This window comes from Eumetopias jubatus, unplaced genomic scaffold (assembly GCF_037043125.1).
Source record: "Eumetopias jubatus isolate StellerSeaLion01/CBP00866 unplaced genomic scaffold, mEumJub1_p1.0 scaffold_4, whole genome shotgun sequence".
Taxonomy (NCBI): domain Eukaryota; kingdom Metazoa; phylum Chordata; class Mammalia; order Carnivora; family Otariidae; genus Eumetopias; species Eumetopias jubatus.
The window spans coordinates 157,373,652-157,391,263 of NW_028274810.1; the positions used below are offsets into that span (position 1 = coordinate 157,373,652).

The window sequence follows — 17,612 nt, forward strand, 5'->3', positions numbered from 1 at the left end:
TACAACATAATAACAGATTAACCTAAAAAAAGGCAAGAAAGAAAAATGAACATGCAACACATAGAACACATAGAAAAAAATAGCAAATTTATGGACATAAATTCAAGTACATAAGTAATTAAATATGAATAGATTATTATAAGTAAAAGGCTATCAAGATGTATTTTTTAAAAAGATTATATTTTGCTTATAAGCATGCTATAAATATTCAGACACAAAATCACTAAAATTAGAATGGATGAAAAATGATACGCTATGCAAACATTAATCAAAAAGAAGTAAGTTAATTTATATTAAGATTAGACAATGTTTTTCTGTAAGACAGAAATAATTATGGGAATAGAGATATATCATACTAACACAAGAATTAATCCATTAGAAAGATACAACAGTTTCAAGTTTGCATTTACCAAATATTATTGCTTCAAATATGTAAGGCAAAAATTAAAAGAACTAAAAAGATGAAGACACGAATCTATAATCATAATCCACCTACCTAAATAATTGCCGGAAAAGAAGACAAAAATCAATAATGATAAAACAAATCAGAAATTCAATTAGTGGTTTTGCCTGTTTGACACAGAGAAGGCTACATAGAACAACAGCAGAATATACATATATGCTGTTTGTCAACTGCACATGGGACAGTTAAGAAAACTGACCATAAACAGAAAAAAACTGACCTCACTGAATTTTAATTAGTTTATTCTCTAGTTACAGTGAAATTAAGCTAAAGTCAATTATAAAAATTATAAATTCAATAACACAGTTTCTAAATAACCAATAGGTCAAATAGAAATATCAGTGTTAATTAGTAAATACTTATAAACTAATTAATTGGAAAGTATGATGTGTTAGATCTCGTAGGGTCTACAAGCTAAAGCTGTGCTCAGAGGGAATTGTAGAATTCAATGCATTTTTAGAAAAATGAAATGCTGAAAATCAGTTACCTAAGTTTTCATTCATGAAGTTGTAGAAAGAGTAGCAAACTAAGCCAAAATAAGTAGAAGAAATAATAAAGATAAGATTACAGAGTAATGAAACAAAAATAAATGTGCAACAAAGAAAATACACAAGGCCATAATTTGGTTATTTGAATAGATGACTAGCCTAAGAAAGTTAAGGCAAAAATTACTAAGATTAGAAAATAAAAAGAATCACTTAAAGATCCTAATGACAATAAATATGAGAATACCATGAATAGCTTTATGCCAATACCTTTGAAAATGAATATCAAATTAGCAAATCCTTTCAAAAACTTATCTCTCCAAAACTGGCACAAGTATAATTTAAAAATTTGAATAGTCCTATGTCTATTAAAGCAATTGAATCTGTATTAAAGATCTGTCCACAAAATATTCCCAACCCAAATGGCATTATTGGCAAATTCTTCAAATGTTTATAAAGAAATAACACCATCATGTGCAAACTCATCCAGAGAACATTAAAAGAGGGAACATTTCCCAATTCATTTTATGAAGCCAACATCTCCTCAATAGCAAAATCGGTAAGAACATAACAGGAAATAAAATCGCAGGCCAATCTCTAAAATCTCTAAATCTCTATCATAAACACAGAGGTGAAAATGAAAAGAAAAAGAAAATATATCGCATTGATTTCAGGAGTGTGAAGCTGATTTAACATTAAAAGATCACTTGCAGTTCTTCACATTAATAGAATAAAGGAAAAAATCATATATTCATTCCTATATAAACAGAAAAATCTACTGGATGTAATTCAATAAAAATTAATAGCAAACTCTAAGAACTTCCTTAGTTTAATAGGGAGTTTCCACAAAAATAAAATCCTATGGTAAATGATAACAGCAAAATATTAACAGCTTTCTCATGTAATAAGAAAAACATCTGCTACCATGACTACTCTTCAATATTATTCTGAAGGTACTAGCCAATGTAATAAGGCAAGGAAAGAAATGCATACATATTGGAAGACAAGAAATAAAACTCATCATTTGCAAGAGACATGGTTAAACACATAGAATAACTCCCCAAAAATAAACTGTTAGAATTAATAAATGAATTTAGAAGATGTGTGAGTATATAAATAAATATGCCAGTAATGAACAATTAGGAAATAAAATGTGTAAAATGGTACCATTTATAGTTGTACCAGTACTATTTATAGTATATCGATAGCATATATGTAATGTTATACATAAATTGATATTAAATAAAATTCTACATATAACATATAAAATGTATTCTATATTATATATAATTACATATTGTATATATAATTATATATAATTTAATATACCATTTATTCTGTCCAACTCTTTTTTTTTTTTAAGATTTTATTTATTTATTTGACAGAGACACAGTGAGAGAGGGAACACAAGCAGGGGGAGCGGGAGAAGGAGAAGCAGGCTTCCCGCGGAGCAGGGAGCCTGATGTGGGACTCGACCCCAGGACCCTGGGACCATGACCTGAGCCAAAGGCAGACGCTTAACGACTGAGCCACCCAGGCGCCCCCATTTATTCTGTCCAAACTGATATTTCATGACAGGAAAGAACAGTTTCTTTTTTTTTTTTTAAAGATTTTATTTATTTATTTGCCGGAGAGAGCACAAGCAGGGGAGATGCAGGCAGAGGGAGAAGCAGGCAGGCTCCCCGCCGAGCAAGGAGCCCAATGCAGGACTCAATGCCAGGACCCTGGGATCATGACCTGAGCTGAAGGCAGACGCTTAATTGACTGAGCCATCCAGGTGTCCAGAAAGAATAGTTTCTTCAAAAAAATGGAGTTAATTGGATATTCATGTGAAAATGAATCTGTTCCCTAATACGCAGCACACAAAAAATTCAATTCCAGAAGTATTAAGATCTAAATGTAAATAAAAGAATAAACAAACAAAAAGTCCCTTAGAAGGAAATATGAGAATATGTCTTCATGACCACTGATGAAGTAGGCAAACATTTCTTCAGCAGGACAGAAGGAGCACAAACCATAATGGATAAGAATGAAGCCTTCTTCGGGACCTAGAGCCTATGCTCTCCTCACACATGAGGAAATCAGAGAGCAGAAAAGATAAATGCTTGTTTAGGCTCAACACCTCCAAGAAGCTGAAAATCTAGTTCAGCTGGGACTCCAGTTTTCTGAATTCATTTTTAGAAGGTTCTGAGAACCATTAAACAATGGGACTTAATAGGATGCTTTCTTTCCTCTGGTTTTTATGACACTTTCTATGTCCGGGGCAATGTTCTAAGCATTTTACATATGCTGATGCATTTCATCTTCATAACAACTCAATGAAATGGGTCCTTTTATGATTATGTCTATTTTACAGACAAGGGAACAGCACTGAGACCTTAGGAACTTGCCCCAAATCACATGGCCAGTAAGTGGAAAGCTGGGATTCTAACAAAGGAAACCAGAGTCCAGAATCTTCACCCTTGATCATCATCTTTCATAAGCACTGGAAGCTACAATTTCAATTTCTTTGTTTTTCATTTCAATTCAAATAAATGAAAAATTGCAGTTTCTAAAATGTTCTTGAGGTTTAATATCCTAATTTTTTGCCACCTATTTCAGATGGTTTCCAAACTCTTTAAATTCAAATCTAAATTTCCCCAAAGCCCTCCTGCATCCCTTTTAAAAATTCCTGTAGCACTTGATGTTGTGCATTACAATATGCTTTATCTTATATTTTCCACCTTCTAACTGTATGTTATTTCATATATACATATTTTATTCCATAACTGAAGTGATTAACTTATAATACTTTATCCTTTTATAGTACTTGGTCTGCATGATATTATGCTTTATATTATATTTGCTATCTTCATTTGCATGTTATTTTATGTGTACATATTTTACATCACAATTAGAATATTTTCCAAGGGCAGTCCTCTCTTGTATTGCATTGTATTATTTTACTTTATATTTTACTTTACTTTTATTTTTATTTTGTTTTGATGTGGCATTGTGTTTCCATGCCCCATTAGAGCTTAATATGTATTGGCAAACATCTAACACAATTCCACACAACAGCTGGAAGAATAAATGGTCATATTACATACAGTATTCTGAAATCAATTCACAAATGACTTCCAGACATTTTATTAACAAGCTTGAAGGATAATTTGACGTACTGTATTTTATCTATCATTACGCTCAGCTTTGCGCTAGGGAATAAGTTAGAACTAACAAGATCCTTCCAAGTGTCACTCAGGAGTTTTCTTAGTGAAGAAATTGATCATGAACAGTATTTACCACTGCTTTCACTAATTTAGGCTTAGTGATTGAGTCAAATAAATAATTTTAGAGACAAAAAAAAAATCCCTCAGGCTTTCTGTCATGTGTGGGGCCATGCATTTCCCTGGCCAAGAGACCATTGGTTCTATAATTTACTTTATTGTGGAAGTTTGCTAATTAGCATTTGTTTATAGCATATTAAGTAGCTCTGTTTAATTACTGAAAACCTGATATGTGTATTGTGCTTTGCAGTCCTCAGAGTGTTGTTTTGAATATTTATTATGTGAGAACAGTGGAGGATGGGGATGAAGATGGAAAGTAGAAGAGGAGGAAGACTTCCCAAATAATTAGCGGATATTATATGTGTACTCTGGATAGTACAATTAAGGATAACTTTACAGTAATTTTGAAAAATGTTAGGATGTTTCAAGACTTTTGTCTTCAGGAAAACATGCTCTCTTTAACAGCCAATATACTATAAGTTTTCCTTATATGTAAAACAGGATTAATTAAATGAATTATCTAGCATCCATGAAGGATGTTGGAAAGAAATTTTTAAATAATCTCTTTGAAAATTTGAGTGAAAATTATATATACAGAAAAATATTATTACTAAAATCTAATGGTTTAGAATGGCAATATATTGCTGTCAACCACAGAAAAGGGTGCATAAAAATGAAATTACTGAATATTATCTCATAAGTAATTCTTCACGCCTCCACTCATGTATGCCATTCAAGACCCTTCACAGCCTTGTGAAGAGATTTTTAAAAACAAATATAATGGTCACCTAAATATAATATTGAGCACTTGATAATCACTTTGAATACCTGGATGATGTAAAATTTGTTGGGAAATTGGTTGGTTATTTAAAATACAGGGATGTGTTGGACATTTTTTTAGTGGAGAAAAGAGCTGGGATGGCAAATAGTTTCCAAGGAAGAAAAATTCAAAGATTTACTAATTTAAATCTCCGCTAATTTGAAGGACTAACTTATGATTTATACCTCTGGAAGTGAAAGCTTTGTCAAACCATCAAGCTGAGAAAGTATGATGACACTATTCTCTTTGGACATTGAGACAAACACTAAAATTTTTTCCTTATTTTTTTTATCAGAACAAATGGTAATACATTTATATAATGGTGCCTTGCTAAAAGTGTCCTTTATTACCGGCAGCGTTCTTTGGATGTTTTCAACAAGATTTAGAAAGCCCCACATGGTCTGTGCACTTCTCAAAGGACTTTGCTAGAGACTACATTGTCCAAAATGATTATCTGTACTCATCATTTCAGCCAGGCTGTCAGTCTGTTCCTACTAGATGTTCAGGCATTGCATCTCATTTGTACCTAAAAGTATCTGCAGGAGAATATACTTTCCAACATGAAGTAGAAAGGATATAGTGTTAGAATTAATGTATCTGTTAGAGAAACATCAACTAGGAACATGGCAATTCTTACCTTCTTTGTCTTAACAAGCTTTTAGTGGTATTGTTAAATAATAAATATTTGAAGCATCTGAATAGTCTCAGAACTGAGTATTTTTCACTTAATCCTTTTACAAGGCTTTCTTTCTCTTCTTAATTTCTAGTGGTGATCTTAAATGTTTGAATGGACGGATTTAATGGAAAAAAATCACATCTCTAAAAGGCATTATATTTAAGATGTGAAGAGAGAGGACTTTTAGAAAATCAATCTTTTTTTGTTTGTTTGTTTGAAATCAGTAAACACATAACATGTCAACTATACAGACAGATCGATTTGTTTCTGGTGTTTGTGTTTTTAAGTATTAAAACAAACTTGTGATATAAATGGTAAGCTACAGTCATAAACACGTTATTATAATTGCTACGAAGGGTACATATTGAGTTTTGTTTTCTGGACAACTGGAAAAGATCTATTCTTTTATAAATTATGAGTTATTTTCAAAATAATTCAAACCATTGTTTTCATATGGTATACTTTGGTTAAAACTATTATAATATAACATTTCTGAATCAATGGAGTTTATTTTGCTGTAATTGCTCTAAAGTAGTGATTCTTAACCAGTAGTAATTTTGGCCCTCAGAGGACATTTTACAGTATCTGGACACATTTTGGTTGTCACTACTAGAAGGGGGGCTACTGGTATCTGGTAGGTAGAAAGAAGTCAGGGATGCTGCTAAACATCCTATAATGCAAAGAACTGGCTCCCAAAACAAAGGCCCAAAGTTTCAATACTGCCAAGTTTTGGAAACAGTGTTCTACAGACATACACTGTTCTAAAGACATACACTGCTATATATATATAAGCACCATGTTACCTAATGACAGATAATTATATTACAACAATAAAAAGTAAGTGTAAAATATTCAACAAATAGCCTTTAACAATTGCACTAACTCTGAGTGTAATTTTTATTCCCAGAAGACCTCACCCAATGCAATATCCTGGCTAGAATAGAAAATTAATAATTGACAAATAAGTGAAGAAGTGAATGAATATCTCAACAGTGAGAGGAAATTAATGTGCATGTTAAATAGCATGTTGCATAATTAAAATGTAACATCAGCAAGGGGTGCCTGGATGACTTAGTCGGTTGGGCATCCAACTCTTGATTTTGGCTCAGGTCATGAGCTCAGGGTTGTGAGATCAAGCCCCAAGGTGGGCTCCATACTGGGCATGGAGTCTGCTTAAGTTTCTCTCCCTCTCCCTCTCCCTGTGCCCCTCCCCCTTCTAAGAATAAATAAATAAAGTGCAACTGCAAGTCAAATAATAGTTAACAAATAAAAGATATCCTTTTGAAGCCAATCTTCATTACACTGAACACAATATCGTAAGTATTTCTATACACTTGCATTCATCAGTATGACATTCAAGACCCTTCACAGCCTGACATCAGTCTTATCTCTCACTACTCTTCTTCATGAGCTCACTTCTTCATCCACAGAGTAGATCATTCACTTCTGCCCAAATTAGGACTCCAGATATAATGTTCCATCCACCTGGAATTGTTTTCTTTACCTGTCCATCCTTTAAACACTGATTTTAAGTTTCTCCTAACACTGATTTTAAATTTCTCCTTTCTTAGAGTCATCTCTTGTCACACTTGTAATCACTTTAACTAATCTCTTCTTCTCAGCAATTATAGACTCTACCATTACGGCCTGCCTGCAATCACCTATTCAAAACCTGTTCAGAATCTTACAGCCAGAAAAAGAAGAGGATTTCTCCTAGCACTACAGGCTGCCAACCCTATGTACAAATTTTTACCACAAGGTATATACAGATTTTACTTAGCAGGCCAGGTTTCAAGCACTTTACAAACACAGGAGTTCTGCATTACAGTCTGAACTATGCACTACTATTTCTATTTTATAGGAATGGACTCTTAGTGATTAACTTCTTCAAGTTACTCAACTACATGTGGCAAAGATGCTAACTGCTCACTAAAGATGACAACCTGCCCACACGGTTGCTGGTGGGAACAGTTGCCCAGCTCCACCTGCATCTGGCTGTGTGGGTGGCACACAAGTAGATCGAAGGGGCACTGTTTCCAGGTGCTACAAAACTTGAGCTACAAAACTGCCAGAGTCTCATCGTCCCTCTCTTTTCACCTGTTTGCCAAGTAGACCTCTTTCCAGGTCTATGGTAGCTACTCATGAAAAGATGTCAGAACTTCCCACTGCCTGGTCCCTGGATGAAAGAGAACAGAGCCTCCCCGCGACCCAGCCTATCTCTTCTCTAGAGTGTATTTCATGACTGTGTTTTATGTAAGGGAGAAATAAATTTCTATTATATTAACTATTCAAATGTCAGGGTTTATCTGATACTGAGGCTGGCATTCTTTAACTAATATACTATGCAATATCTGACCTATGAGAAAGATCTAGTAAGTTGACAAGTCTACTTTAAGGACAAATGCATAGATAATAAGGACTGTACATTCAAGTTTGCCCCAGATCATCCTGGTTTACACCTGATTTGACCACATAATCATTAGTAGCACCTCTTCCCACTCTCAGAAGTATCTTGGTTTAGAGGGTAAAATGCACAGTCACTCTCCTGATATATTGATATGAAAGGAATTGCTGGCAAGAATAAATAGTGAAAATAATTAGGGTCAGAATATGTTGAGCTTGATATACAACACCACCATTTGTGTGATTTAACGCAAGTTAATTTCTTTGAGCCTCAGTTCCTAGTCAGCAGAATAGCCATAAATACTCGTATTACTTACCTCACAGTGCTGTTCTGAGAATGAAAGAAGAGAATCTGTGCTTGAAAGAGCTTTGAGAAGGATGAGGTACTAGGCAAATATTTAATTAGCAATAAGACAAAACTATGAAAGCATGCTATTTTGAGGACTGTAGTTTTCCACAAATAAAATCCCTTTTTTTAAAACCAATATATCATTTACTATCTAACCTTTGAATAAAATATGTATGTGTTAATATTTTATGTTTATTAAAGACTAGATTATATTTAGAAAAAAAATAAATGCAGCCTATTGAATAACTACCTCTGGGGTTTCTGACTTTAGAGACAATGAATACCTCGTTGCTTTACAAAAAGACCACAGTGCCTTCTCTTTGGAGAAACCCCAAACTGTAACTACTGGCTTTTCAGGAAACTTGTAACTACACCTTCTCCTTCTTTACCCTCCTTCCCCCCTTCCACTTCCTTCTTCTCCTTCTTCCTGTCTGTCTCCATTTCCTTGTATTGTTCTTTCAATAGGAGGAAAAAGCCCTCAATGAAACCCAGCTGTTCCTCCAACCATCCAACCACACATCCAGCCCATGTGCTATTTGCCATGGAAGAATCGATACTCTGCTAGGTGTGAAGAAGATTAATATAAACATATACAGTCAATACTATCAAGGAACTTAGCCTAGAGGAAGAAGAAATGGATACCAGTTACAGAAGAGTAAATATAAAAACAAAATTGAAAAGCAGATATGTGCTAGAGGGAAGTAAAACATTCCAACTGTATTTGAGGGATCAAAGTAGGATTCCTTAAAGTAATGATATTTGATCTGAGATCTGAAGGATGAATAGTCAAGTGAAGGGGGTGGAGAAGTGGGGAAGTAAGGTAAGGTGGTGGGAGCTTAGTAGGGAAGAACATTCTACACAAACAGCAAGTGCAAAGATCCAGGGGAAGGAAAGATGATTGCCTCAAAGAACTGAGAGAAGTCAATTCAGATGGAGCATGGAGCAAGGCTGAGAGGGTAGTGATGTAAGTCCGCCGAAGAGTAAGAAACAAATCACATAGAAACTTGTAGACCAAAGCAAGGGTCTATCTTTTTTTTCTGAAAACAATGAGAAATCACTGAAAGTTTTTATCAGAAGGTGACATCATTAGATTTGTATTTTGAAAAGATCACTCTGGATGCAAAATGGTAGCTGAGGATAAAAACACATTTGAAATCCATTACTCCTAAGGCATGCTTCATAGATTGTTACAAGCATTTGTCTGTTTTTCTTCTTTCCTCTTACTCAGGATGGCTCTCCAGGATCGTCCTTTCTACCACTGCATTTCCATTACTTCCTTCATGATCAGGATTAAGAATACCCACCAGATTTATTTTATTATTTTTTTAAGATTTTATTTATTTATTTGACACAGAGAGAGAGACAGAGAGAGTGGGAACACAAGCAAGGGGAGTGGGAGAGGGAGAAGCAGGCCCCCTGCAGAGCAGGGAGCCCAACGTGGGGCTCGATCCCAAGACCCTGGGATCATGACCCAAGCCGAAGGCAGACACTTAATGACTGAGCCACCCAGGCGCTCCTCCACCAGATTTATTTTAAAATTAACAATCTATTCATCACGTTCCTTTTTTGAATTCCTTCAGCATTTGCAAGACATTTATAATGTAAGGAAATTAATTTAATTCTCTATTTTACATATTCTTTTTCTAAGCTAGACTCTGTTCCTCAACAACAGGGACTTGTATTCAGGTTTCAGAGCAAGAATGATTTCTATAGATAAATTATGTTTTTGTTTTGGATTCCTCTTACTATTAATAACTGACTTCTTAAGTTCCTATACTATTGTGTCTTTTGCAAGCATCATAAGAGTGAAATAATCTAAAAATAAAAAACACATCACAAATGTTTATTTATAGCATGCATGTAATCAAGCCAATGTAATCAGTAGGAATTTGCACTCATCTAGACTTAGTCTCCAACCTCTGCATGATATTTTAGTACAAAAGGACACTTTATGCACGACCCCTCATATAAAAAATTGTCAATGTTAAGCATTTAAAAAGTTTGTTTCACTTTTCACATAATGTGTTTGAGGAAAAAAGTTCCAATGACTAAATTTAGATTAAAACATGTAACAAATATTTCCAATATTAACAACTTAAAATCCAAATTCAATGAAGAGGATACATAAGTATTTTTCCTTTTAAAATTTCAATTTTATTGACTAACCAAACCGAGATATGTTTTTATAAGGAGATTTACCTATAGAAATTGTGTTTTTCACAAAAATTATTCGGAATAATTTCACAGTTGGATTCTGATTTTTTAAGAATCCCAACTAATGTGAGCCAAAATGGAATCAATTGTTTTTTTCCACAGAAGGCTTAGAAATCCTCCATTACGTATCAAAGGCATGAAGCCAGGGATAAAAAAGGGATATCCTTTTTATAATGTGGTGCAAAAGATGTGTGGAAAAACTGAACACATATAAAAGCAACTAAGTTAAATCATGGCCAAGTTTCCTTTTCTGTACAACACCCACAGGGTATGCTGTGATTAGTTTTGTGGAAGGCAGCAATACCAACAATCCATCTCTCCACCCGGTTCATTTATTTGAAATTCTTCAATGTGTTCAATTATCATAGCTCCAAACATATGATTAAGGGCATTTATCAGCTAAAATCCTCAGAAAGCCAACTGTGACTTGGGAATGAAGAGACATCAGTGAGGAAAAGAAGAGAGGGCTATTTTGAAACATGTGTCACAGTCTGGGGACACAACCTGGCATAGGGTCACATAGCACCAAAGTCTGAACGAGTCAACTTATTCAGGAATGGGAGGAATTTGAGAGGAAGGAAATGGGAGAGAAAGGAAACATGTCGACCGCACAATTAGGTCTGTGACATACCTCGATCATAGAGAAGGAGAAGAAGAAGAAGGGGAAGGAGAAGGAGAAGAAGAACTGGAGACATTTTTTGCAGTTTGAGGAAATAAATATATGTGTTTTTGTTTAATTGCTCTGGAGTAGTAAGTATATAGGAGTCTAAACTCAAGGAAAAAATACCATCTTAGTTATTTGTTTATGTGCTAAAACGGAAATAACCTCAGGAAATAAACTTTGCACTCAATAAAATATATGTTGGTTTCATGAACATGTTGATAAAATGGATGGACCACTGAACTAATTCAAGGCACCTTTTCCCTTGTTATGGTAAGGAATTTAGGAATCTCTGCCAACAAAGTAAGAATAAAAAATTCAAGAGAGGGAAGTTAATCAAGACTTTAGACTGTGACCTACTTTCAAAATCCAGATTTGAGTTCCAGTATTTTTAGCTCTAACTTCTGAGCTCCCGTAGTTACTTTATGCACTGTAATTTTTAGGTAGGATTCAGCAACTTTTAAAATAATTCCTCATTTTATATGAATTTGAAAAGAATATAAAATATATACTATTTAAAATTTCAATTCAGAATTTGATGGCAATTTCATGGTAAAAGATGTTTTCTCCAAAAGACACAGAATGTTTTATAATAAAGATATATGGAATTATTGGTCTTAAGTTTCAGGTGTACTAACATAGTTAAGTGAGTAAAATCATCCTGCCTGGATCTACAGTGGTTGACTTGCATTTGGTCTGAGGAACATTTCTATTTTTGCCAATGGTTTTATTAAAGACATACAATGAAACCTGGCAAGGTAGATGAAGTTTTCTCTGCTACTCAGCTAGGCAGATGGCCTTGGGTCCAGTAGACATTAATATGGTAAGAAACTTAAGCACTAAAGATAAGGTGCTTAAACTCTCATAAATGAGAGTTTTAAATATTAGAATCAATAAGAATATTTGCATATATGGCCTTGGAAGTTTGGAAATCAGTAGCAGTTTAAGGGAACTGACTTGAGGACTTTGCAGCTAAGAAAGTAGTCATCCAATAGAAGAAGTTTAGGAAGGTCATGGTCAACTACAGCGTAGACCTGGGGGATGAAGTAGCTTTGTAGAAAAATACTTTGGACTTAGATTTTCAGATGGCTTATCAGAAAGGTACTTCTTTTTACTGACCCAAAGTTTTCTCCATAGATCCATTTTCAGCCAATAGTCTTCTGACTTTATATGTTCTCCTTGGGTCAGCTTATCCATTTCTATAGCTTCAACAACATCTATGCTAATGACACACAAATCTCTACTCGGTCCAAATCTTTCTTCTTAGTTTGGATCTGTGTATCCAAGATCCTACTAGATATTTACATCTCTATATCCTCAAGCATGCCCATCAACCTTAACACATCTATTCAGTCCTGCACTCAGTGTCTTTCACAAAAACCTTTTCCCTTAGGAAATCATTCTCTATCCTCAACCCAGAACATGGGAATCATTCTTGATTCTTCTATCTCTCTCCATCTCTGTCTCACCCATTGTGCCAACTAGTTATTCAATCTTAGTGATCCTACTTACTTTTCCTCATTTTCCCCTCTTCATTTCCATAATTTCTATTCCTATTTTGATAGTTTCCCATCACATGTCCCATTTCTAGTTTTATATCACAGAAATCCATCCATCAAACTGCTGATGGATTATTTTTTCAGTAAAAGACAATTCAACAGACTGCTTCCCAAGTTTAAAACTTTCAGTGTCAAAACAGCTACTCATATTTCCATTTATTAAATGCTGGGTTTCATCATATTCATAGCCTATTCTCAGTTTAAGGATATATTTATAGCCTCCATAGAACTATAAGAACTCACCTATTCTATAGAATGTTTAATTTTTTTCTGGTACTACTGATATTTAATCTCTAAATCGTACATAAAGAGTTTTAAACACATAGTGATATGAGAAGATTGTTTCTGTTTAGAAGAAGATATTTAGCCATGCTTTGAGATCAAATAAGATATTACAGACAAAGTACTGGCTCAGGGCAAGGCTTCATCACTATTAATTTTCTTCTCACTCTAAGAGAAAGAAGAATGCTTTACACAAGTTATGGTGCCTGAAGCTAATACCAATTTCATATGATGGTCGTCTCTCATTTGATCCACCATCAATTCACTTCAATTTGAGGGCTTGAGGGGCTTGGTGGAGCCTGCAAACCATAAAGCGTTTATTTGAGAGTCAAAAAATTCGAAAGCAAAGTGATTTACTTAAGTTTTGCCTTGTCACCAAAAATAAAGGTACAATATTTAAAGTCAGAAATGGATAGACCTTCTGGAAAACTGAGTCTTCTTCAGGACCTGACTGGGAAACCTACTCTCTATAAGGGACAATTGGAAGACTAGGCTGAATTTCTAGCAATATGGTTTTAGAAAAGGTGGGTGCATTCAGACACTTGACCTGAAAAGCAAACTTATTAACCATTATAAAGCACTTGCTTTGTATGAAAAGACAGCTTAGACACAAGTAGTGTGAAAGACTAGATTTCAACTGAAAGAACAAAGTCTTTAACTTGGATTCAGGCAGAAAGGGTGATTATGGCTGATCAAGATATATGCTCCAGAGATCAACCTGAGGACACAACAAAGAGAAGATCTGAGACAAATGACTAAAAATGAGAAATGATATCTTATTAGAAGCACAATTTAATTCTGTGCCTCTCAAAGCATAGTGATTAGGTGTCATCATTTTTTTCCCTTGGGTTTTTCTAAGTTAGCCACAAAATTTTTAGTATTGATGTTCTCTCCTTATCTATTGCTTTCTTCTCAAAAGGAGAGTAATCAACTGAGCAGTGGAAAGAAATGGGATTCTGGAAAATTAGCTATAGTTCATTAGTAAGTGAAGAGTGTGCAACTATTGATCTCAGGGTAGTGAGCTGGAGTCCTACATTGGGTGTAGAGATTACTTACAAAAATAAAGTTCACTAGTAAATGAATTGGACTTTTAATTGACCTTATATTGATAATTAATTTTTATAAAATAATAATTAAAAGATTTCTACAAGTATGTGCTAGTTTCATAACAGTCAGGATACAGGCAATAAATCGGTATTTCTATGACATTGGCTCAGATGTGGCCTTGAAATAAGAATTTCAACTTAGAAAGAAAAACAAAAATTGTCAGAAAATTTCCATTTCAAGGTAGATATGCAGAATGGAGACATTAAGGTAAATAAACAAGTAAAAAAACTTCACAATGTCTTTTGGAAAACTTTACCTTTCTTTAAAATATAAAAAAAATGAATTAGAGAAAGGTAAATAAAAACTATATTCCTATATGTAAGTGGGGCTGTAGCAAGCACTTATGTAAAAATCTTTTTTTTCCCCCTGAAGACTATCACCTCAGACTTCGCTCTCATTTTATTGAATTCTGTGCCTTCCCAAACATTTTTCATAACTATGTTATGTGGTTCTTAACACTCTTCTAACTTGATTTGTCTATGCTTTTAGCTTGTTTCTTTATATGTTCCTTCATCTTTTTGTCTGTGGACATGATAGAGGTACATCATATATGATGTAATCCCAGATACTGATGAGGGTTATGAAAAAAATATATATAAAGTACAGTAATGGAATAGACAGTGTACACGAGAGGTCAGAAGACTATGCTATTTTAGATAACTTGGTCAGAAAAAGTGTCTCCAGGGAAGGAAAATTTGAGTACAGCACACAATCAAGCAAGGAGCCATAAGTTAGCGAAGACCTGTCTTAGCAGAAGGAATAGCAAGTCCAAAGCCTCTGAGGTAGGAACAATCTTGGAACATTCGAGGCACATCAAGATAGCCAGCATTACTGACACGGTAGAAGAAGGCAGGGAGAAGGAGATGAAGCTGAAGGTGTGAGGTATTGGAGATACAGTACAGAATATAAACCTTGCCCTGGGCAAGAGGGAAGAGCATTAGAGCTTTAAGAGCACGTTAATGGCATCATCACATTTATGTTTTTAGAGGGACACTGGCAAGAGTGGAAAGAGGCAGACCAGTTTGGTGGTTATTTCGGCAGTCTATAGAGCTGAGATATAATGGTGGCCTGGATAAGATGGCTATTGATATATATCTAAAAGGTGACTGGGTTTGGGATATATCGAAGACAGGAAACATGATGAGGGATTATATTTGGGGTCTGGGGAGAACAGAAGAATCATAGTTGACACCTCAGTTTTTGTTTGAAAAATTGGATTAAGTAAGGGTTCCAGTTACTGTGATGGAGAAGCCTGGGAATGAAGGAAGTTGAGGGTGTGAAAAATCAAGGGTTTTGTTCTGGGCATGTAACATTGAGAGAAGATGGGATAATCAATTGAAAATATGAATCTGGACAGGATAAGAGATTACATTAAGGAACCACTGATTTTTTTTTTTAAAGATTTTATTTATTTATTTGACAGAAAGAGACACAGCGAGAGAAGGAACACAATTGACGTAAGCTATTATCTAATTTGCTATTGTCAAATAAGACATTATATGTTAATAAAAATTAAAAAAAAAAGAGTGGCTTATATTCCTTTTCCAGTTCTCGATTAACTTCTTTTTGCTATTTTCTATCCCTTCTCTTCAAACAATAAAAACAGGAAGTTAGGAAAATACATTGACCCTCAGAGCAAATGCTGGGAGAGGGAGAGGCAGGCTTCCCGCGGAGCAGGACTTGAACCCAGGACCCTGGGATCATGACCTGAGCCAAAGGCAGATGCTTAACGACTGAGCCACCCTGGTGCCTCAGAATCACTGATGTCTTAATTATGATTTTTTCTTGTGTAGAAAAATAGGCTGCCTAATTTTTATATTTTAATCTACATAATTACTACAAAGTATTTCCTCCTAAGTATTTACATTTTACCTCAGACTATATTCTTTTCTCTTCTTTGAAAAAAAACCTATATATTCCTTGAACATTAGACAAAAATTTGATCATCGGACATGACTGAACAGGCATGATATACAAGATTCCGGACTAGATAAGGAAGAGTGGGTTAACAATGTTTATAGCAGCAATGTCCACAATAGACAAACTATGGAAAGAGCCTAGATGTCCATCAACAGAAGAATGGATAAAGAAGATGTGATATTATATATATACACACACATTATGTATATCATTTATAGACACATATACAATGGAATATTATGCAGCCATCAAAAAAACGAAATCTTGCCATTTGCAATGATGTGGATGGAACTAGAGGGTATTACGGTAAGGGAAATAAGTCAATCAGAGAAAGACAATTATCATATGATCTCACTGATAGGAGGAATTTGAGAAACAAAACAAAGGATCATAGGGGAAGGGAGGGAAAAATGAAACAAGATGAAACCAGAGAGGGAGACAAACCATAGAGACTCTTAATCTCAGGAAACAAACTGAGGGTTGCTGTAGGGGAGGGGTTGGGAGGGACGGTGTGGCTGGGCGATGGGCACTGGGGAGGGTATGTGCAATGGTGAGCGTTGTGAATTGTGTAAGACTGATGAATCACAGACCTGTACCCCTGAAACAAATAAGACATTATATGTTAATAAAAAAATTTTAAAAAAAGAGTGGCTTATATTCCTTTTCCAGTTCTCAATTAACTTCTTTTTGCTATTTTCTATCCCTTCTCTTCAAACAATAAAAACAGGAAGTTAGGAAAATATATTAACCCTCAGAGCCAACGCTGTAAGTATAAAAGACCAAGTTAGCTTTTTCCTTCGCATAGTGTTTCCTAGAAGATAGATACCATTTCAAGTCAAATAAATTTAAATATGATGCATAGTTTTTATTTGCCCGGTCCTGTTAGGCTTGGTGGAGGTAACAAGTCCTACAAAGCGGACTTGATCTCAAGTCTCTAAATTGGTAGAGAAAATAAAAAACATGTAAAACAATATGAAAACATGAAAATAATGTAAATTACAAATACGCAAACATTATAGCTGGTTAAATAAGAGACAGCTATTATGGTAGTGTTGGCTTGGTAACAGTAAAACCATATGCAGATATGTGCAAAGACTAGAACACTAATGTGAAAGCCATATGTGAGCGTGACTTACCAAGTGGTTGGCCGGCTATGATCCTGGCATTTTCTCCAGCCACTGCAGCTCTTGCATGTCGCTCACTCATGTACTGTACAAACGCATAACCTTTGTGAACTGAGCATCCGACTATTTTTCCATACTTTGAGAAAATGGCTTCAATGTCAACTTTCTTGACAATGGCTGTATTTAGATTGCCGATGAAAACACGGGAGTTGATGGACTTGGGGTCATTCTTATTGGTGACATTGCTGGTCTGTGTTTTGCCAGTCATGGTTGGCTCACCTTG

The 17,612-nt window shown here is 34.8% G+C and overlaps 1 protein-coding gene across 1 annotated transcript in view; it reads right to left on the bottom strand.

Annotated features, from left to right (window-relative positions):
• RALYL (RALY RNA binding protein like) overlaps window positions 1–17,612 on the bottom strand; it is a 325,277-nt gene extending 307,665 nt beyond the window's left edge. The window contains 1 exon segment of the mRNA XM_028113154.2: window positions 17,342–17,612. Coding sequence (XP_027968955.2) covers window positions 17,342–17,597 — 256 coding nt within the window. The 5' untranslated portion in view covers window positions 17,598–17,612.